Consider the following 22,425-nt stretch of genomic DNA (forward strand, 5'->3'; position numbering starts at 1 on the left):
AATAGTAGATCGTCGATAAATTTCTAATCGGTCGGAGCTGTCAATTTTAAAAATATACTAAATTAAATTACGTTGTATTTTATTTTATTAAAAAATTAAGGATATATATATATATATATATATATATATATATAGGAAATTGAATGGGAGCCGAAGGTTCGCATTACTTACTAATTAAAAATTTGAAATCTTACTAATTAATTTTTTAAAACACATTTTATTATTTTCTTTTAAAAAAACAAGATTGTCGAAGTAACGGCCCGGCTGCCCCCACCCGTCACGTCACGAGTCGGGGCTTCTCCGGTCTCTCTTCCCCTTTTGCAATTGCATTTCTCCTCTCTCCTCCCCCGCGTCGATCCCATCGCCGTTTCTTCCTCCTCCGTTGCCGAGGAATTCCTAAACCCCTCAATGGTTCATAGAAGCCCTTAACCTCGCCGCCTCTACCGATTCGGGCTTCTCCATGGAGTCCGGCTACAAATTATGTGGCTTCCTCCAGGCCGTCCTCTCCGCCCCATCGCCTCTTGAATCCTTGCGTCCCGGCACTTCCTGCTCCCTCTTCGCCGATGGCCCAAATGTCGGGTTCCGTACCCAGGAAGATGGCACCCTTTTGCTTCCCCTCCCCTCTCTGACAGCTGCTGAGGCCTCCGCTGCGTCGACTCCGGAAAAGGCCATGGCTGGATCTCGCGGCAGGGCCGTGATCCCATTTTTGAAGAAAAAAAAGCGGAGGATGTTCGGGTTGGTGAATGGGAGCATGAGCGTGGTTCACCAGTTGCAAGCGCTCACCGCCCGCAAGTGCTTGACGATTGGTGCCAGGGTTGTAAGTGTTTCTGCAAAAGAGGACGGGGAGGTGAGGGCAGTAGTGCTGGTTGATTTATACCTGCCGATTGCAATTTGGACTGGCTGGCAGTTTCCCAAATCTGGAGCCCTAGCTGCGTGCCTGTTCAAGCATGCAAGGTATTTGAGCGCAATTTATTTTCTTTAGCTCTTCTATGCTAGTTTCTCGCTAGAAAATCGTATTTTTTTTTACATTTGTTTTATTACACTGAATTTGATTTCACATTTTCATTTGCTTCGAAGTCGTGCTATCAAAGTCTTCGAACTCTTTTTTCATCTCCAAGGAAACTCTTTTTGCAAGTTCATGTGAAATTAATGTTATTTACTTTGTCTAGGATGTATTACTATTGAGGTACCTTCTGTTTATTTTTGAAAAATGGAATACAGGTAGGATGCATCATCAGCTCAAAACTGCTAGATTTATCAAAACATTTCAAAATTGAAAAGTAAGAACAATTTTGAATTCCTCACATTTCTAGAAACACAAATATAGTCTTATTTTTATCTCACATTGTTTTAATCCATATACCAATTTTTGTCAAAATTGTTAGGTGGATTGAAATATTTCAAGATTGGAAAAGTAAGACCTTATAGGAATTCATATTTGAATTCTCATACTTCAGGGAACACAAATATTTTCTTATTTTTTCATTTGGAGTTCATTTGGTTATTTAAGAAAATTAAATCAATACACTACTTAATAGGCGTATTTAGGGAAGAAAAAGAAAGAGATGCGAAGGGGTGCACCCTTTGGTCAAAAGCAAAGTGCTCTGAGAAAAAACTGAAATCCAAGTATACCCTTTGGGAAATCTCCCTTTCTTTGGTAAGAGACAGAACCGGAATGGTGATTTTGTACTTCCCATGTGTTAGTTCACGTACAGTTCTGTTGCTTATTTCTTTTTTATTTAATAAATGAATTTATTTCATAAAATTTATTTTAGATGATATCACTCATACAAAGACTCAACAGCTTGATCTTTCTAACAATAACTAGTAATGTTCTCTTATAGTGATAATTGGGAGGCCAGAAATTCTTTAATTGCTTTCAGTTGTAATGTGGGCAATGGTTGCACTTCAAATGATCAGTCCATTTGGAACTGTTATGATTGTGGTATCTTGGGCTGCAAAATGCATTGTACTCTATCTGATTCTGACAATAGTAATCTATTTGATCTTCATGAAATTTTCAAGAGCTTACCTAGCATTGGAAAGGAAAGGAAGACACAATCTTGTAGGATAATACCTAATGACAAATGTGCAAGCCCAGGTATATGGGATATCACTGATGATGTTTTGGCAAATGTGTTGAATAAGCTTGGGCCAAAGGATCTTGTAGTTGTTGCATCCACTTGTCACCATCTGAGATCATTGGCAACACCTATCATACCTTCTATGAAACTAAAGCTTTTCCCTCACCAGGAGGCAGCAGTTGAATGGATGTTAAAACGAGAGCAATATGCTGTTGTTTTGCAACACCCTTTGTACATGGAATTTTTGACAGAGGATGGGTTTTCTCTGTACATGAATTCTGTTACCGGTGAAATATCTTCAGGAATAGCTCCTGCTGTATGTGATTTTCGCGGTGGAATGTTTTGCGATGAACCTGGTTTAGGGAAGACCGTAACTGCATTATCTCTTATCCTTAAAACTCATGGAACAGTTCCTGATGCTCCTCATGGTGTAGAAGTGGTTTGGTGCATGCATAATATGGACCAAAAATGTGGTTATTATGAACTTTATGCCAATGGTTCTAATTCAGCTAATTTTCTGTCAGCGAGAACAAGATCCGTGTCACAAAGGGATGAGGCCCACTGTCTTCAGTCACAAGAGAAACATGGTTCCATTGACAACTCAAGTTGCTCACCGCGTGATGGAAGTAGATCTGTGGATTTTGAATTTTCAGTACAACGTGCAGTTTCCTCTTTCTCAAAGTTGGATGAGTTATCTGGTAGCTCTAGTCTAAGCCCTCATAGATTCACGCCTAGGAGAGCTAGGAGCTTGAGTCAAGTTAAGAGAAATCTTTTGAACACATATGGAAAGGGAATAACATGTGACAGAAGCAAAATTTGTACAGGAAATGCTGTTGGCTGCAAAAGTACTTCAGATACTGTAAAAAGAAAACTTGCTAATGACAAAGAATCCGTCTTTCCTGCTATTAGCAATTCCTACAAAAAGCCTAGGAAGGAGATTGCTAATTCTGATTCTAGTGAGATATGGGTGCAGTGTGATGCTTGCAGAAAGTGGCGAAAGATATCTGAGAGAAGTATACTTGATTCTACAGCAGCTTGGTTTTGCAGTATGAACACTGATCCTATGCATCGCAGTTGTATTGCTGCAGAAGAGTCTTGGGACTCTAAAAGAAGAATAACATGTTTGCCTGGATTTTATGCAAAAGGAACGGCACATGGGAAAGAGCAAAATATCTCATTTTTCATAAGTGTGCTAAAAGAGCATTTCACATTGATTAATTCTGAAACAAATAAGGCTTTGAAATGGCTGGCCAATCTCTCACAAAGAAAGTTAGAAGAGATGGAAAAAAATGGTTTGACACGGCCAATTATAATTGCACCCTGGGAAGAATGTACAAGAGAGGCTCATGGGTACCAGAAAATATTTCAAGCATTTGGTCTTGTTAGAAAGCTTGAACATGGCACAATAAAGTGGTATTATCCGTTAGCACTTGATAACTTGGCCTTTGATTCTGCAGCACTTAGGATTTCTCTGACTGAACCATTCGGCCAAAATAGGTTGTATTTGTCTAAAGCTACTTTAATTGTTGTCCCAGCAAATCTAGTGGATCACTGGATATCTCAAATTCAGAAGCATGTTTGCCCTGGTCAGCTGCGTGTCTTTGTGTGGATTGACAACAAAAAACCTTCTCCTCACAATCTTGCTTGGGATTATGACATTGTACTAACCACCTTCAACAAGTTAAGTGCAGAATGGGGCCCTCGCAAGAGGAGTGCCCTAATGCAAATTCACTGGCTTAGGATAATGTTAGACGAAGGACATACACTGGGTTCAAGTCTCAGCTTGACAAACAAATTACAGATGGCTGTTTCTTTGACAGCATCAAGTCGATGGATTTTGACTGGTACACCAACCCCAAATACTCCTAATAGTCAAGTATCTCATCTTCAACCTATGCTCAGATTTCTTCATGATGAGGTTTATGGCCAAAATCAGGAATCATGGGAGGCAGGTATACTTAGACCCTTTGAAGTGAAGATAGAAGAAGCAAGGTTACGTCTTCTTGATTTACTTAAGAGGGTTATGATTAGTTCAAGGAAAATAGATATAAAAAATATTCCTCCTTGCATCAGAAAGATAACTTTTTTAAATTTTACTGAACAGCACGCAGCAAGCTACAATGAATTAGTTCTCACAGTTCGTCGAAATATATTAATGGCTGACTGGAATGATCCTTCTCATATTGAGTCACTTTTGAACCCGAAACAATGGAAATTTCGCAGTAGAACCATTAGGAATCTCAGACTATCTTGCTGTGTTGCTGGACATATCAAGGTGACAAATGCCGGTCAAGATATACAGGAAACAATGGATATGCTGGTACAAAAAGGTCTTGATCCTCTTTCAGAAGAAGCTGTTTTCATAAAGAGTTCTCTTTTGAATGGTTGTAGTTGCTACAGGTAATTGAAGCATATTAAATTTCCCAATGGATGGTGTCTATCAATGTTAAGATTTCTTAATCTGTTTCTCCTTTTAGGTGCAAAGAGTCATGTAGATTACCTGTTATCACACCATGCCAGCATCTGTTATGCCTTGACTGTGTTGCACTGGACAGTTGTAGATGCACCCTACCTGGCTGTGATAATGCTTATGAAATGCAATCTCCAGAAACATTAGCGCGACCAGAAAATCCAAATCCAAAGTGGCCTGTTCCCAAGGATCTTATTGAGCTACAGCCATCGTATAAACAGGCATGCCATTCTTTGTTATTATCAATGCATTATTTTTTATTTTGAGAATTATCAATATATTGTATCTACCACTTTTGCTGGAGATTTTAGTATCATGTTGTTTCCCACAGGATAACTGGGATCCAGATTGGCAATCAACATGTAGCAGCAAAGTTGCATACTTAGTAGAGCGGTTAAAGGTTCTACAAGAAACAAACAGGAAAATTGGTTCCTCTGTGGAAGAAATAGATAATAGCAAGATAGAAATTTATTATTCGAAGACAAACTATAGGTTTTTAGATCTCCAGGAAGCTTGGTCCCTGCAGAATAGCAACTCTTGTAAGATATTGACTGAGAAAGTGATTGTTTTTTCTCAATTTCTTGAGCACATAAATGTTATTGAACAGCAGGTACCTATGATAATAAGATTTGTTTATCTGCCTAACCTGCAGTAAAGGGTTATTGATCTCTTCTACGTTTTAGTTGACAGTTGCAGGGATTTCTTTTGCTAGAATGTACAGTCCAATGCATTCCAGCAACAAGGTCTGAAACGGTTAACAAATTACAAAGCCAAATTCTTCCTGTGGGGTTCTCATTGAACTTATTTTTTTTCTTTTAGATGAAGTCATTGATGACTTTTCAGCTTGACCCCAATTGCATGGTTTTGCTAATGGATGGAAGTGCAGCCTTGGGTCTAGATTTGAGCTTCGTGACAAATGTATTTCTGATGGAACCTATATGGGATAGAAGGTATATTCTATTTTGCTGTGTACATTTTTTTTCTTGCTAGTGATATAGCCTTGCATAAGCTCAATGGAGGAGCAAGATTCATATAGCTCAATGGATGAGGATGGTGATGGTTCAATTGATAAAATTTTCAGTTGTACCATTAAGGACCAAACCATGATTCTAATAGCTCCTGCTACTGGCCCCAGGGCAATTCCATGGACCATGATTCACAACCATTTATGATTCAAACTTAGTTACTTCACGCCAAATTGCATCTGGTTGTGTCAACTTTTGCCATCCCAACTAGATTGCAGCGTAGACCAGGATGTTTAACTATGCTACTCTTATTAAATCATATAAATTTTCTCAATACTTTAATAGTTTTAATTAATCTCTCAAATTTATAAAATATTTTCCCTCTAGGTTCTATCCTAAAATTCTTTGGACTCAAATTAAATAGAATTAATAGGATACTCATTTCTAGAAATATTTACATGTAGAATGATTTAAAACATAGAGTATTTTTACTATATTCAAGTTTTAGGAATAATTTACTTAAAAAAAATCAGAATAATATTCTCTACAATGTACATTTTAATAATGAAAATAATTAACTTATCTGGAATATATTTAACAAAATAGTTAAACAATCATAACTATATGTGCGATTAAATCAAAATAATAAAATAAATAAATATAAAAATAATTTTGTCAAAATAAGATAAAGAGGAAATCAAACGGGTGGCGAAAACATTAATACATAGTAATAAATGAGCATTCAGAAAAATTCATAAGAAGAGAGTTATATGAATATGAGAATAAGAATAACAATGTTGCTAGAAGGTTTCATAGTTTGCAATCATGCTGACGCACAACAGCCATTAATTGGACCATAAAGACATGTTTCTAAGTGGCCATTGATTTTTAGGCTAAATACCAAATTGTTCAGATTGTTTAATATATATAATAGATGAGTGCTTACCACTGATCATATAAGTATAACTAACTTGTAATTATCCTTTGTTGATCATGCTATAAGTTTGGATCTTCATTGGGATTCAGTTATGCACTTTTGTTTTTTATTATTTATTATTTATTATTTTTGTTTTCTCTCGGTAAGATAGCATTTCAGGCCTTAAAAAAAATGGTAATCCATCTTAATCCTCTCTTTTCTTTTTATTTCCCTTTTCATTACCTTACTATTGCATGTATTTCCCTTTTGTCGTTTCTAAAGAAAAATTGGGTGTGGCTTATGCAATACTTTTTGCAACATATAACAGCATGGAAGAACAAGTGATTAGTCGTGCCCATCGCATGGGTGCTACTCGTCCAATTAGTGTAGAAACATTGGCAATGCATGGCACCATTGAAGAACAAATGGTCAAATTTTTGCAGGTATTTCTATTCTCCTTTCTGCGGTCTGTTTAGTCCATTCAATTGGTTATTTTAAAAATCATGTTCGATGTAGTGCTTCATTCAAACTGTGGTTATTACTGATCATTAAGCTACTCATGTTCTCAAAAAATGAAGAGTAGTATATACCAATTTCAATACTAAAGCTAAGAAGTTTGATTTGTGAAACACATAATGCAAACCAATATACTATATATCATCCTTAAAAAGCATATCCTAGGGCTTGTAATGCTAGTTCTGTTTTAAAAACTGCCATATTTAGGAAAACTTAAGTAGAATTTCAGTCACTATTTTGTTAGATCTTTGGCCTTGTTCTCTGAATCTCTTTTAATATGATTGAATAAATTTACCTTGCTATATTCACGTGCATCCATCACCATTTATGATATGATGAGAAGATAATCCTTATAAAAACGTCAATATAGTTAGGTTGTTGTTTGTAATGATAAATCTTCCTTCAATGATTAGATTGAATTCATTCATCTTCTCAGGTGATTCTTTGTCGATAATTAGTTGGATCATTTTTGGGTGGTCAGGTCATTGAGGATTTGTTCCTTTAGAAGCATGCATTCACATAATCTACTGCTGTATCAATAAATAATGGATGTGAAATTGTAGTATAGTACATGCTGGTCCAATTTGTTTCGTTTGCATGATTTGTGATACCTGTTCAATCAGTTAAAAACCTACATTTCCATATACTAATATCTTCTTTGCTACTCTCTCTCTTTCTATCTCTCCCATAGTCTGTCTCGTTTATCCATCTGTCTTGTTGTTCTCTTTATTTTCATCTTTTTGTATTTTTCTTCTCGTCCTTTCTTTTCTTCCTAGATTATCCTCCTTTTCTTTGGTGCACCTAGTACCACCTTACCAACACAAGGTGTCCTAAAGAGCCTTCATCTGTTACACCATGACCAAGTATAATTAATTAATTTAGTTATTCTCCGATAATATGGTGCAAGTTTTCATTGGAATGCTGGACCCTGACCAATTGGATGATTTATGGATGTCGAATAAAGTGGTCTTCCATTTTTGAAGGCACTAGGTAGTTGTAGCAATTGACATCATAGTTGATCCCACCATGGTGTTTTTATTAACTTTGTAGTGACTATCTATTAGGTACCGAAAAGATTTATCCTCATTCATCCACATCATTATTTTAAATAATAAAATAATCTTTTACCTCGTCTAAGTCAAAAAGTTGCTTCAAATGACCTTTAGTAGGCCTAGATGTCAAGTGAATTATTATTTATTTAATGAATCATAACTGCATTTCTCCTGCTTGAGAGTTTAAAATGTTTTATGAGTTTAATATTTTAGATTAAATCTGATGTACCAGTAAGCACTAACTTCACCTGTTTTTACAGGATTTCAGTGCTTGTGAAAGAACACTAAAGCAAGAAGTTGGAAAAGATGAATATGAAGGGACTAGAGCCCATCGTACAGTCCATGATTTTGCAGAAAGCAATTATTTGGCCCAATTAAGCTTTGTGCATACAAATGTAAAGGCATAAAAGGTATTGTATCCATCACTTGTTAACTTCTGAATTATCAATTAGTATTTATAAGGTCTTGCATAGCATATGACATTGTCTTCTTTTTTTTACTATGCTAACAAATATCCTGGATTGATTATGGGATGCTGGCATATGTTTGTTACACATCAACACATGATCCTCCAGAGAAATTGCAAGACCCTGTTGAGGGAAGAGGGGGAAAAGGAGGAGAGAGAAAATAGCAAGAACATTTAGAAGGAAATAATAGTAACAGTTCCCACATAATATAGATTTAATATATATGCCTATGTGTAGACTTGAGACAAGAAAAAAACATTGGAGACATGGGGGTGATAATGATCATGGTATCCCATGCAAGAAATAATGTGCCCTAACCAGATTAAATAAAATAAAAATGACAATGACCTTTGCATCCTTTTATTTGGCAATTGAGATTAAATATAGAATGTGAGTCTTATTGATGTTCCATGATTTAGGGCGTGAATTGTGATTATGAAATCATATAAAGAAAAGTAGCAACAGGTTAAGTGGTAATCGACTATATATATACAAACAAGAATCATTGATCTTTGGATGATTTCAAATTTTCATTTGCAACTCTCAAGTTATTCTTCCAACTGATCTTGTATGGCCCCTCTGATTTCATGTTGCTAAACAATTCCTAGTAGTGAAAGATGTGGAAATATTTACATTATTTAACTAAATGCCATTACAAATGTGTTTTGGCCAATATATTTCAACTCCACCTAAGTAGATTATATAATCACATATATGAAACAAGCTGCTGATTCTAAGCACATTTTAGTTTTGTTTAACAGAATCTCCTTCCAATTTTATACTCTTCCAAGATGAAAACAAAATTAGAAACCATGAACATTATGACTGCAAGATGATTGGACATGAAGTACAGTGAGAAAGAAGAAACTCAAGCTACCCTTTTGTTGAAAGATTTCCTTTTAATCATCTCCAAATGGTTGCAACTCCTAAAATGGAGATTGTGTTTCTTGTTTTTGCAACCTGAGTATCAAATTACTAGCTACTAAGGTCTCAGAATTGTACATGTCAAATGATCATTGCATAGCATGTGATGCTGTGAGAGGTTAACATGATGAAATCACGCAGCTACTACATGTTATACTAGGTTCTTTCATAGATAAACTGTATCATCAGTATCCACAAAACAAGGATGTGTTTGTGTCATTGATTTGATCTTAATCAACAGTATCCACCTGACTAAAAGGTGCTAACTAGCTTAGTAGGTGAGAAACTGAAAGCTGTAAATGCTTAAGTTTGAAATGTTATTATCATCTAATTATTTATATATAATAAGTTGCAATAACTGCACCTGAAAAAGTTTGGTAGCCACTAATACTAAAATTTTTTGATATTGTATCTGAGATCTCCAAGGGTTTCTAAATTGCACTGGACAGACCTAAATTAATATTAGTTGGTCGTGAGAATTCTTTTTTTTTTCCTTCTGATATGCTGTTTTAGATCTGTATTTTTTTTCTTGTGAATTGAACTGGAATAATGTGAGCCATTCCCCACTAGAACTCTAACTATGATGTGTAATGCTTTATCTATGTTGAACCACAAATGTGGACTGGATGGATAATAATACATTAATATGTTATTCGCTGAGGGTTCTAATGATTAATATTATTATTGACTGTTACTAAGTGGTGCTGAGTAAAATTTTGAAATCATTCCTGGTGTAGCATCACAACTTTTAGTATGTGATTAGCACACTTACCTTATTCATAGCACAAGCATCATAAGAGCATCCATAGTCGTGAGACCTCTTAGAGAGTTCCCTTGTTGTCACATCTGCGCCACGTAAAAATAAAAAACCTCACACATTTCTCCACTATTAAAAAAAACCTCTCAAAAACTCTTTTATGGGTCCTACATGTTTTAAACCCTCACGCCACATATCTCTCCCCTAATTAAAAACACCTCCACTATCACATTTAAATTAAAAAATTTATTTTAATAATAATAATAAAAAACAACGTGAAGGAGCGGCTCCGTAACCCCGTAGGGGAAGGAGCCCCTCGCACTTTGGGAGGGAGCTCCCTCCGTGCCAAGAGGAGCTTCCACTGTGGATGTTCTAAGTCTCCTTGAAATACAAATAGATAAATTGAGCAAGAATTTCCAGGTCTACTTTTCTGGTTTATGAAGTTTCTGCAGAAAATATCAAGGACATTTATTTTTCTCAACTCAACCATATATGCATATGCAAGTTCTCAGTAAATCCGATTTCAGAAAACAGTGTTCTGTGAAACTTTTATTTGGCAATTTCTGATCTGACTTCTGATTTAAAGAAAAATTGCAACTGCTAAACTACTAACATTTTCTCTACAGGAAATTATAAAAGATCGTACGCTGACAAGATTTTGCCCCTAATGGTGCTCATATACTTTCAAATGCAGGGTTGGAAGTGGCCACTACGTGCCTCATTTTCATGATCGTCTGACATTTTTATCATCTACGGGAGATGAATCGTTCCAAGTTGTGTTGGCTGACCACTGGCTCCCTCTGTTTTGTAGATTTCTGCATTTTGCAATGTTCTAATATATGATCAGCTGATTTTGCAGGAAGTTCCATCTAAATATTTATATGCATGGAAAAGCATGTCTAGATGTAGCTTTCGTTGGAACTGACAAGGCATCTGATTATGTGAAGAAAAACTCCCATTCTTTATATTGCCATTAAGTGCAACTAAAGGTAAACAAAATGGGAAAATTTTCTTTTAAAAAACGCGATTATAAGCCAGTAAATCATCGAGAAATAAAGCCTCAAATTTAAATTAAATGTCTTTCACTTAGTGTCGTTTTAAAAGAAAGTCTCGTACATTCTGAAAGGGAGTTTATTCAGTTTTGCTGAGTGAAAAAGAGAAAGGATAAGAGATAATTTAAAATAGTATTTGTACATTTTGGGAATCAAAACATGTCTCTTCAGTGTCAAACCCTGTCTGAGTAGTCGATAGAGAAGGAACAAGTAGCGCCTCACCTTGGTTGTTTTTCTAGCACAAGAAAATGCTGCTATTCACTCCATTTTGTCCTTCAGATCCACAAACGACATTCTTGATACCCCTCCCCAGCCAACAGAAAACTGGACCAGCCTAGTCTTGTTGGCTAGTCACGGGAAAATGAAAGGATAGTGATACCAAGAATTAAATTTATACACATCCACCTCCCCCCAACTTAATTGTTTAATCAGCAAAACAGTATCCCCGAGGAATTAATTTACACCGACCGACCGGAATTAATCCAACCAAACCTCACGAGTCATGAGGAATATTTAAGTCTTTAACAACTCTCACTGTGAATGTCGGTAGACAGGGTGGTGGTGCTTATGATTTATTTAACCATTTTTAGAATATATATATATATATATATATCTAAAAAAATAATTGTCCGATTAGTCTGCCAAGCGAGAGGGATAAAGAAGCAGATTGGAAAAGATACTTGGAGACAGGAGGAAGAGGAGTCGAGGAGGCAAATCTAGAAGGGATCACATGGAATTGCCTTGCGGGGTAGGAGAGGATACAGCAAAGACCACAAGAACTCTGCAAATATAGGCCAAGGATGACGTCACCGAATCTTGTGCGAGGATTGGGTGGTCCCCCACCAGCGCCTGCCTTCCTCCTTGGCACGCATCTTGAAGCAGTCGGGTGGAGGAGATGGGCTCACGTTGGTGTGGCTGAGTTGTTCCGGAGGGACAAGCGAGGAGATGGCTTATAAATAAAACAAGAGATCAAAGGAAGCCATGAAGAGAGGAGGTGGTAGTGGCTTTGCTTGGTATCCAATTCAAAGATTGAGTGAAGATTTGGGGGGTGAAATCTGATGGCTATAGTTCATAGCATTTGATTTCCTCGCTGGATGTTGATAAACAAACAAAAAACAAAACAAAACAAGGCTAGGCAAGGTGGAGAAGGACAAGGAGAAGGAGAAGGAGAAGGAGAACCTTCATCGCCTCTTCCTCGTCTTCTCTGCCATTTGATTCCTCTCTTCGGCATCACTTGATTACAGAAAGAAAGAAAGCAAGCAAGCAAGATAAGAAAATATGGGTGTTGATAGACAGGCACAGTTTCATGTGTTGGCTGTAGATGACAGTCTCATTGACAGGAAGCTCATTGAGAGGCTCCTCACGACCTCATCCTACCAAGGTACTTCCATTGATAAGGACAATTGTCACTTATTTGATTTAATTTCCTTTTTTTCCCCTCTCTCTCTTTCTCTCTTTAACAAGCAGTTTCTTTGATGCTTCAGTTACCACAGTGGATTCGGTGAGCAAGGCTCTTGAATTGTTGGGACTGAGAGAGGAACCGGGTGTCTTATCACCTGATTCACCAGATAAGAATGTAATCATCAACTGATCAATTAATTTTGCAACATGGATTCCTGAAGATATGAGTTTCTGATGAAACATTTGATGGTAATTTTGATTCATAGGAGATTGAGGTGAACTTGATCATAACAGATTACTGCATGCCCGGAATGACAGGGTATGATCTTCTCAAGAGAATTAAGGTACTTTTGGCTCTTGTTTCCTTACCTTCACTCTAATTTGTTACAAGATTTTATGTCTGTTTGTGTTACTCGTATCAGGGTTCATCGTCTTTGAAGGACATTCCAGTTGTGATCATGTCCTCTGAGAACGTGCCTTCAAGGATCAATAGGTGAGAAAGATTAATATCTAACAGTTATCAGAGAAATAGTTAGCAAAGTGAATTGTTTTTTTAATTATATTCTAGCGCCAGATTCTGTTTTGACAACTTTACGATTGAGGGAACTTTAATAAAAGGTAAAGTAGGAAAAAGGATGAGCCGTAGTTCTAGATCTTCTTTAAGGTTTGGTGGGAAGTAATATGATGATCTAGGAATTCTTTTCTCAAAAGATACTTTCTTAGAAATGGAAATGGAGTTCTTTAAAAAAATAAATTATAATCAATTTGTCTCGTGGCAATAGGTGGAATTATTATTATTATTATTATTATTATTATTATTATTTTGAGGGCAAAGGATTCAGTCTATCAACTATCAAGTGGTCCTTCACATACATAAATGTGTCCTTGGAGTCATCTATCATGGGGTCATACCTTGTTAGGAATCAAGAATAAAGTGAATTCCAGTGAAGTACCCAAACGTCCTACAACCCTTTGCCTTATTTTTATTAGATTTGCTCAATATTCTCCTTTAGATTTGATATCGCATTGGACATGGAAATTAATGATGCACTGATGGCAGATGCCTTGAAGGTGGAGCAGAAGAGTTCTTTCTCAAGCCCATGCAGCTTTCAGACATGACAAAGCTCAGACCTTATATGCAAAAAGGAAAACTGAAAGAAGAGCAACAACAGCAATCACAACCAGAGGAAAAAAACAGCAACGACGGAAATGTCAGTCATAAAAGAAAAGCCGCCATGGATGATGATGAACTTAAGCCTGAGAAAACAAGGCCAAGATTGTCCTGTAGCAGCTCGGCATATACATGAAATGAAGAGAGCTAGTTTCTCAATTACCATTTTTTACTTCTTAATTTCTTCTCCTGCAATTAATTCAAACACATACACCTATTACTTTCCGGATATTCTAGTTTTCCTCACAAAACCATTGATGTTCGACACATACACTTCTTTCTTTAGGGAATTAGGAAGGAAAGAAGATGTGTAGACATGTGTCATTATTGTGTTCCTCGAGCTTCCAGAGAATCAATTTATTGTCATGCATTGTGGGAAGCTTTTCAGTGACTCACTGAACCCTTGTTCTTAGTTTTTCACGAGTCAGGGACCACAGCTAGCTAGCTAGCTAGCATCCAGGGTTTGACCAGGAAGAATAGACCATACGTATTATCTTAAACGTGCTCATAATCAATCCATTGAATCTTAGACGATCAGACAACGAATCTAGCTAGTTTTGAAAATGAGTATATATATATATATCACTGCTGACTTTTGCTTGTAATTTAGCGGCCTTAACAAAAAAATTCAATATATATATATATATTGATATTGGGATTAATTGTCCTCCCCAAAACTGCGTGGATACATGCATGGAAAATCCAGAAATCCATAGGATTTCTCAGTTCTTCATGTTCTTCACATTTGTGAAAAAGAAATGCTAACTAGATCTAATTAACTAGTTTACATATGTGTGCAATGACGTGTCTGTTCGTAGCAAGATAATGAAAGCATCTTAAACGTGTTAAACATGTGCAACTCCAACGTGTGTACGTCACCAAGCCACGCATGCACAACACTCTACTCTATGGCAATTTTCCATACTATGATTTTTGAAGTTTTGAATTAGCCCTCAGATTTATACGTATCTCCATCTCATCCAAAAGTTCTCAAATCCATTAAAACTAAAAACAATTGAATTCTCACTTGAAGTCCGAATGGTGGCCCGGCAAACTCCAGGGGCCAAAATGTCAACGGCTTTTATGGATGAAGCAAAATCGAACAAGCAATCAAAGGATCTACAAATTGGAAAGTTTCACTGTATCAATCAATACTTCTCCTTAATATCATCTTTCCCTTTCTTGCAGATTTTCATAATATTTTTTCAAACATACAATTTCTGCATGTTTGACTTCTGGGTCATCTTTTGCTGCTCACCACTAATTAAGTAGCAATCGAAATAACTTTGCTGCCGTGGCCATCCGCAATCCACATTCTAACTTGTCTAGGGACATTATTAATTAAGGTAGAAAGTTTGTCGACAACTTTTACATGCATTGTATATCTCAAAAGTTTGATTTAAACTTTAATCATTATATATTTTAAAAAAAAAATTACATCGTGCAGACGCGTCTATTTTTAAAAATATGAATTATTTGAGTATTTAAAAATTTAAATTATTTTTAAAAATTTGAATTATTTGAGTATTTAAAAGTTTGAATTATTTGAATTTTTGAGTATCATCGTTTCCTATGAAAAAAAATTAATTTAATTTAATATTATACTTATCTTAGTAAAAAAATTAAGAAAAGTATATTTTTTAATATTGTTGGCCTAAAATATTTATAAAAGTTTCTTTGATATAGTGTTGTCAATTCTAAGATGTGGTATTAAAAAAAACTATATTTCTTTTATATAAAACAAACAGAGAAAATTAATGATGAGAAAAAATTCATAATAATATATCATAGTTAAATCTCGAACTCTAGATCACTGATTATTTCGTTTATGGAATTACTAATAAATCTTGGAATTATTTTTAATGTAAATAAAAAAAATATTAACATAAATTTATTTTAGAATTCATCGAAATTAATTAATAAAAGAAGAAGATTTTTAATAAAATAATAAGATTTCTATACCTGTACATATAGATATGTATCTTGTAACTCGTTGACTAACTGCTCACTTTGACCATGTCTCCCACATTAAAAGTTGGTCAGAGTCAAATCATAACCAACCCATATAATTATATTGTTGCCCTTTTATCCAATCGTACTAATCTTTCCCTTTCTTCTCCTCCGCCTCCTCCTCCTCCTCCTCCTCCTCCTCTTTGTGAACTTGTTGATCATCATGGGAAACGCCTTCTGGCCATGCCTCAAGGCTGCCGCTCCTGCCGTCGAGCTCATCTTCTGGGGCGGCGCCACTGAGCGGATCACGCTTTCCCGCGGCGCCGCGAAGCCACTCCTCGCCGGCGAGATCATGTTCCGCTTCCACGACCACGTCGTCTGCCACGCCGACTCCTTCTTCATCGGGCGCCCCGTGCCCGCTCTCTCCGTCGGCGACCAGCTCCTCCCCGGCCACACCTACTTCATCCTCCCCGTCGACCGGCTCCCGGACTTGCACGACCCCCTCACGGCCGCGTCGCTGACGTCTCTCTCCGCCTCCCGAAATTCCCCTCAGGTAGCCGGCGGGGGGAAATCTCCGTTCGAGTATGTGAGGGGAGCCGACGGGAGGGCGTCCATCAAGGTGCATCCGGAGTTCGTGACCAAGCTGATCTCCGTCTGCGATGCGGAGGAGAGCGGCGCTTTGTGCAGTACGCCGGAGCTGAAGAAGCACTACGAGCAGCTGGTGGGGTCGAAGGATCGCCGGCCGTGGTCGCCAAAGTTGGAAAGCATAGAGGAGAAGGAGAAGCAGAAGGAGAAGGAGAAGAAGAGGAGGATGCTGCACTCAACAAGCAAGTTATTAATGTCGCCAGCTAAGTTAGCGTTGGAGAAGATTACGTAGAAAAAACAATATAATTAGTTAGTTGGATTTAGATTAACTATTAAATTAATACTCTCAACTCCAAATAATTAATTCCTAAGATCACGGATATATTTTCCGAATGGAATACCTGCATTGATGAAAAAACACCAATCGCATCGATCTAATAAACTCTTTGTTAATTATTGTATTATTAATTAATTTTCATTGTACTTGAAATTCATTTCAGTGTGATTTAATTGGAAAAAATAAAGAATTATACTTTTTAATGTTTAGGATCATACAACATTATATTGTTACCGTTAGTGATCAATGAGTTATCGTTTTGTATATTCCCTCAAGTTTATGATTTTAGATGGATGCGTTTAGAAAGCTCTCTTGGTGTTGGAGTTCATCTTCTAAGAGGATTTTTTAAAAGGAAATCTCCTATCTCTGAATATTTTTTCTATTATTTTGAGGAGTTCATCTTCCATGAGAGGGTATTATTCAGTTGAGGATTTGTTAGTGAATAATTTTTGCATTATTTTTGAGCGAAAATGTGTCAGATTTTACCATTCCTCCTGTCTCAGAATTTTCCTTTTTCTTACAATTTGAAATCTATCAATTCATATGGTTTCCCACCCAATTTTTCATAGCTCTCAATTTTTTTTCCCTTCGTACATCTCCATATATATATATATATATATATATATATATATATATATATATATATATATATATATATATATATATATATATATATCCTCCATTTTAATTTCCATAGTCAATGTTGAGTTCAATTAGTGACACTTCAATTACAAAATCAAATGTGTCTTGGTTTGTGAAATTAGAGCAACACTAGTGAATTTGATAAGCAAGGAGCGTAGAAATTAGAGTGGAGTTTATGATCATGAATTAAAAATTTTCATTCTCATCTAAAGTTTCATATAATTTTTTCACAATTTCCACTTTATCTCCGTGATCAATGTTCAATTCAATTTGATGCGGATATATATATCGTCCACGCGCAGGCAGCCCCCTCTCATCCTCTCATCGACAACTTCTTTCGCCGACAGCCCTTACAGGAGCCTACTGTCAACACCGTCTCTAGCATTGAGGTCGTCACCACTGCCTCCCTAGCTTCGACAACCCTTTCTTCGTCTCCACGCCAACACCACAACGTCACCTCTCGCCCACTCTATAGCCCCTGTGAACAACCACCAGCTACCGACGTCACTGTTAGCATCACTACCGGCGCCCGCGCTATTGAATCAGACTAACCGGCACCCCTATCATCGAATCTGATGGTTCAGCATTCCACTCCGCCCTGATCTAGCTTGTTTCTGACCATTGAGCCATTATGTTTCGCTCTTCAAACCACTATTATGATTGTGAGTTGTTGGTATTATTCGGCTTGTGAGTCATTATTACGATCCGACCTTCGTGCTACTGTAGCATTTGAGCATGCGATCTATTATTATATTCTGGCCTGCGTGTCGTGTGCTGTGTTCCGGCCTTCGAGCGACTAGGGTATTCTGGCATGCATACTACCTTTCGGATCCATGGCGCGTCTAGCTCCGGGTCGTCACCCCCAGATCCAGCTCCTCAACCAACTCACATTCATCTACTCTTCTCTGTCACGGTGACTCAATCAGCATTATGACTAGCTCACTGATCTACCAGAGAGCGCCCCCTAAGTCAAGGTATGTCATCGTACTCACTCTTCATTCATTTCCTTGTTTAACTATTTTCCTGCTCCTTATATATCTGTAAGATCTGCCTCGAGCATCGAAGTGTCAGGGACTGGGAAAACCAGGACTCTGCCTACAACTAGCGTTGATTAGAGACCTTCTGACGTCTTAGTCAACATAGAAAACAGCTCATCATACCCTCCACCTCCGGGACATAACAATTTGGTCAACATTTCAGCCACATCACATTGGTAGGTTCCGTCTTCTCAGCTTCCTGACATGATCATATTTGGGTCAGCTGTTGGAACCCCAAGGTTGTTTTGATGTGATCAACAAGTTAAGTTAGGTTCTATGATATTTTAACCTTGTGTCTAAGTGTGTAGGAGCTTAGGAGCACAGGGAGTCGAACAAAAGACACAACTAGCGAGAAGGACGACACGAGAGAGAGCCGACGGGCTCGGTGCGTCTGAGGTACGAGGTGCTGCGGAAGAGCACGCAGGCGGACGAATAGGAGGCACGTGACGTTTCTGAGGGACGAGAAGACGGAGCGAAAGGTTGCTCGATAAGGCCGAAATTGGGTTCGGGTGAGCCTTATTTCGGTTGGCTGAAATCACCCAAGCAAGCAGAACCGGACCGAGGCGAGCAGCACCAGAGCAGAGGGCCCGAACCAAAAGTCAACATTGTTGACTTTAGTGGTCCGAGCGCTCGGAATTGAATCTTGATCGGATTGCGGTCAAACGTGATCCGTTGTGAAGGGGATAAAATTTTAACCCCTCCTAGGCGCCTGAACCCTTTCAGGCGCCCCGACCAAGGCTATAAATACAGCTTTGGTCCATAAATTTTTAAATTCATTCAAGAACTTGTAACAACACTTGTGTGCTTCTATTGTTTTGTTTAGCTTCCTTCTTTCTGTGCTTACACTGCTGTAAATGAGGCTTCTCTGCCTGAAGGAGAATTGAGTTCAATTAGTGACACTTCAATTACAAAATCAAATGTGTCTTGGTTTGTGAAATTAGAGCAACACTACTGAATTTGATAAGCAAGGAGCGTAGAAATTAGAGTGGAGTTTATGATCATGAATTAAAAATTTTCATTCTCATCTAAAGTTTCATATAATTTTTTCACAATTTCCACTTTATCTCCGTGATCAATGTTCAATTCAATTTGATGCGGATATATATATCGTCCACGCGCAGGCAGCCCCCTCTCCTCCTCTCATCGACAACTTCTTTCGCCGACAGACCTTACAGGAGCCTACTGTCAACACCGTCTCTAGCATTGAGGTCGTCACCACTGCCTCCCTAGCTTCGACAACCCTTTCTTCGTCTCCACGCCAACACCACAACGTCACCTCTCGCCCACTCTATAGCCCCTGTGAACAACCACCAGCTACCGACGCCACTGTTAGCATCACTACCGGCGCCCGCGCTATTGAATCAGACTAACCGACACCCCTATCATCGAATCTGATGGTTCAGCATTCCACTCCGCCCTGATCTAGCTTGTTTTCGACCATTGAGCCATTATGTTTTGCTCTTCAAACCACTATTATGATTGTAAGTTGTTGGTATTATTCGGCTTGTGAGTCATTATTACGATCCGACCTTCGTGCCACTGTAGCATTTGAGCATGCGATCTATTATTATATTCTGGCCTGCGTGTCATGTGCTGTGTTTCGGCCTTCAAGCGGCTAGGGTATTCTGGCATGCATAATTCCTTTCGGATCCATGGCACATCTAGCTCCGGGTCGTCACCCCCAGATCCAGCTCCTCAACCAACTCACATTCATCTACTCTTCCGGGTCACGGTGACTCAATCAGCATCATGACTAGCTCACTGATCTACTAGAGAGCGCCCCCTAAGTCAAGGTATGTCATCGTACTTGTTAGGATGTATACTAAAAGCCTAGCTTTTGGTATAAATATTTATCTAGAAATAAGAATCACATTGGTCAAATGTCTACATTTATGATAAATGTATTTGTTCAATTAATTTATATTGTAGATAACATGGTGTATGGTGTCACACACAGAGGATCATGTTATCAGCACCTTATAAATTATAAACAGTAGCTCACGACCAAAATGGAAAGGAACAAACCATTGGAATAGTCGTAGTGTAATTAGGTATTAGTTTATTTTAACTATATATATAATTACACTAGTACACTTAGAGTGTATTGAGTAGGACCATTTTAGATAAGTTCTTTTTATACTGACTTGATAAAAGAACTAGACCTTAGTTATTATGGAAGTGTGTGCTCTTAATCCTAATATAATAACAAGCACATATATTTGATATTTATTTCTTTAATTTATCAATGGGTGAGATTTAGTTCGATAAATCAATAAGCCCGATAAGTTGGGAAATGATATCACTTATAGTGTGTGTTGTTGATTATAGAAGGAAATTGTGTCCTAGTGATCTAGGTTGATAATGTCTCCAAGAGGAGCTCATAAGGATTGTCATGTTAAACCTTGCAGGTGGACTTAGTCCGACATGACGATAAGGTTGAGTGGTACTACTCTTGGAACTAAGATATTAATTAAGTGAGTTGTCAGTAACTCATTTAATTAGTGGACATTCGACATCTTAAACACAGGGAGACTAACACACTTACAATAAGAAGGAGCCCAAAATGTAATTTGGGATTGGTGCGGTAGTTCAATAATAATTCTTTAGTGGTATGAATTATTATTGATGAAGTTAAGTTGTGTGTTCGGGGCGAACACGGGAAGCTTAATTTCATTGGGAGACCAAAACCAATTCCTCCTCTCGGTCCCTATCGTAGTCTCTTGTATATAGAGATTTATACCCACCACATATCCACCTTCTTACCCACTCTTTGGTGGCCGACCAAGCTAGCTTGGAACCCAAGCTAGGGCCGGCCAAGACCCAAAGGTTGTGCCAAGTTGGTGGCCGGCCAATGCTTGGAGTCCAAGCATGATGTGGTCGGCCACATCATATTAAAAAGGATTTTATTTATAAATTTTTTTCTTATGTGGATTCCATGATTTTAAAAGAGAGTTTAAAATTTAAATCTTTCCTTTTATAGCTTTCTACAAAGGATTAAGAAAAGATTTGAAATCTTTCTTTATTTGTAAATTAAAAGGTGGATTTTAATTTTAAGAAATTTTTTTTTTTAAACCAAGATCATTATTTAAAAGAGAGTTTAAAAATTAAATATTTCTTTTATAAGTTTCTACAAAAGATTAAGAAAAGATTTGATATCTTTCCTTATTTGTAGATTAAAAGAGATTTTAATTTTTTAGAGATAACTTTCCTTTTTGGAAATCATCCACATATTTAAAAGAAATATTTTAATTTATAAAATTTTCTTTTTACAAACCACCATGAAGGGAAAAATTATTGGAGAAATTTTTATAAATTTCCGGAGACAAATTAGGAAGTTTTAATTAATTAAAGCTCTCCTTATTTATAGCTTTAATGTGGCCGACCATGTAATGTGAAAAGAGAAAATTATTTTTAATTAAATAAATTTCCTTTTCATGGCAAAAGAATTAAGGAAATTTTTTATTTAAATTTCCTTATTTGCCAAGACCAAGGATTATAAAAGAGGGGGTAGAGGTGCCTTCATGGCTAATGACTCTATTCTATTCTTCCTCTCTTTTCCTCCTTGGTGGCTGGCCCTAGCTTCTCCCTCTTCTCTTCTTCTTGTGGTCGGCGGCAACTTCTCTGGGAGATTGGTGTTGGATCGAGACTGTGCTAGAGGGGGGGGGGGTGAATAGCGCTCGTGGCTATTTCGTTTTTCGAGTTCGTAAATCGTATGAGAAACTATCAGAGTAATAAGCAGCGGAATAAAACAATCAACCACAGAGACACAGGGAATTACTTCATTCGGAGCCTAAGGCGACTCCTACTCGAAGGCCCGCGATCCTTGATCGCTTCCGATGGGCAACAACTATAATCTCGATAAGAATTACAAGCTTCTTACAAAGAAAGTATTATAATAAAGTTATACCGACAACTTAAAGAAGAGGAAAGCGGAGCTCCGGGTTGTCGGAATGTTGTATCAGCACTTCGGAATGATTTTGTTAGCAGCACGTTGAAGAAAGAAAGCCTCAAACTTCATTACTTGAAGTGCTGGTCGAAACCCCCTTATAAAGGGTGTTCAAGGCGCCTTGAAGGCTGTTCAAGGCGCCTCCATGCTGCC

The 22,425-nt window shown here is 37.5% G+C and overlaps 3 protein-coding genes across 8 annotated transcripts; all 3 read left to right on the top strand.

Annotated features, from left to right (window-relative positions):
- Positions 1-281: 281 nt before the first annotated feature.
- Positions 282-11,116, top strand: LOC122012099 (F-box protein At3g54460-like). Of its 6 annotated transcripts, none has more exons than XR_006120124.1 (10): positions 282-954; positions 1,845-4,484; positions 4,562-4,775; positions 4,886-5,164; positions 5,238-5,297; positions 5,374-5,504; positions 6,764-6,878; positions 8,264-8,413; positions 10,778-10,924; positions 11,011-11,116. XR_006120124.1 is itself a non-coding variant. In XM_042568549.1 (9 exons), the coding sequence occupies exons 1-8, from the start codon at positions 461-463 to the stop codon at positions 8,408-8,410; spliced, it is 4,080 nt and encodes a 1,359-aa protein (XP_042424483.1). In that variant the 5' UTR covers positions 282-460; the 3' UTR covers positions 8,411-8,413; positions 10,778-11,116. The 6 variants fall into 6 exon arrangements, 4 of the variants coding, with proteins under 4 accessions (XP_042424483.1, XP_042424485.1, XP_042424484.1 ...); XR_006120125.1 differs by having other exon boundaries at positions 10,846-10,924; XM_042568549.1 differs by having other exon boundaries at positions 10,778-11,116.
- A 717-nt stretch (positions 11,117-11,833) lies between these two features.
- Positions 11,834-14,187, top strand: LOC122012101 (two-component response regulator ORR9-like). Its single transcript, XM_042568556.1, has 5 exons — positions 11,834-12,584; positions 12,688-12,779; positions 12,871-12,948; positions 13,027-13,097; positions 13,665-14,187. Exons 1-5 carry the CDS (start codon positions 12,482-12,484, stop codon positions 13,909-13,911), a joined length of 591 nt encoding a protein of 196 aa, XP_042424490.1. The 5' UTR covers positions 11,834-12,481; the 3' UTR covers positions 13,912-14,187.
- Positions 14,188-15,948: 1,761 nt separating this feature from the next.
- On the top strand, positions 15,949-16,602 carry LOC122009828. Its single transcript, XM_042566135.1, has one exon. The coding sequence runs from the start codon at positions 15,949-15,951 to the stop codon at positions 16,600-16,602; it is 654 nt and encodes a 217-aa protein (XP_042422069.1).
- The last annotated feature ends 5,823 nt before the right edge of the window (positions 16,603-22,425 follow it).

Source organism: Zingiber officinale, chromosome 8A, assembly GCF_018446385.1.
Source record: "Zingiber officinale cultivar Zhangliang chromosome 8A, Zo_v1.1, whole genome shotgun sequence".
In the NCBI taxonomy this organism is placed as follows: domain Eukaryota; kingdom Viridiplantae; phylum Streptophyta; class Magnoliopsida; order Zingiberales; family Zingiberaceae; genus Zingiber; species Zingiber officinale.

What these genes read in the sequence shown, in the direction of transcription:
- LOC122012099 (XM_042568549.1), top strand. Translation starts at nt 461, where the DNA reads ATGGAGTCCGGCTACAAATTATGTGGCTTCCTCCAGGCCGTCCTCTCC. An exon ending in TGCCTGTTCAAGCATGCAAG is followed by an intron (nt 955 to 1,844) that starts GTATTTGAGCGC and finishes GTTCTCTTATAG; the next exon opens with TGATAATTGGGAGGCCAGAA. An exon ending in GAACCTATATGGGATAGAAG is followed by an intron (nt 5,505 to 6,763) that starts GTATATTCTATT and finishes AACATATAACAG; the next exon opens with CATGGAAGAACAAGTGATTA.
- LOC122012101 (XM_042568556.1), top strand. Translation starts at nt 12,482, where the DNA reads ATGGGTGTTGATAGACAGGCACAGTTTCATGTGTTGGCTGTAGATGAC. An exon ending in CACGACCTCATCCTACCAAG is followed by an intron (nt 12,585 to 12,687) that starts GTACTTCCATTG and finishes TTGATGCTTCAG; the next exon opens with TTACCACAGTGGATTCGGTG. An exon ending in ATCTTCTCAAGAGAATTAAG is followed by an intron (nt 12,949 to 13,026) that starts GTACTTTTGGCT and finishes TACTCGTATCAG; the next exon opens with GGTTCATCGTCTTTGAAGGA.
- LOC122009828 (XM_042566135.1), top strand. Translation starts at nt 15,949, where the DNA reads ATGGGAAACGCCTTCTGGCCATGCCTCAAGGCTGCCGCTCCTGCCGTC.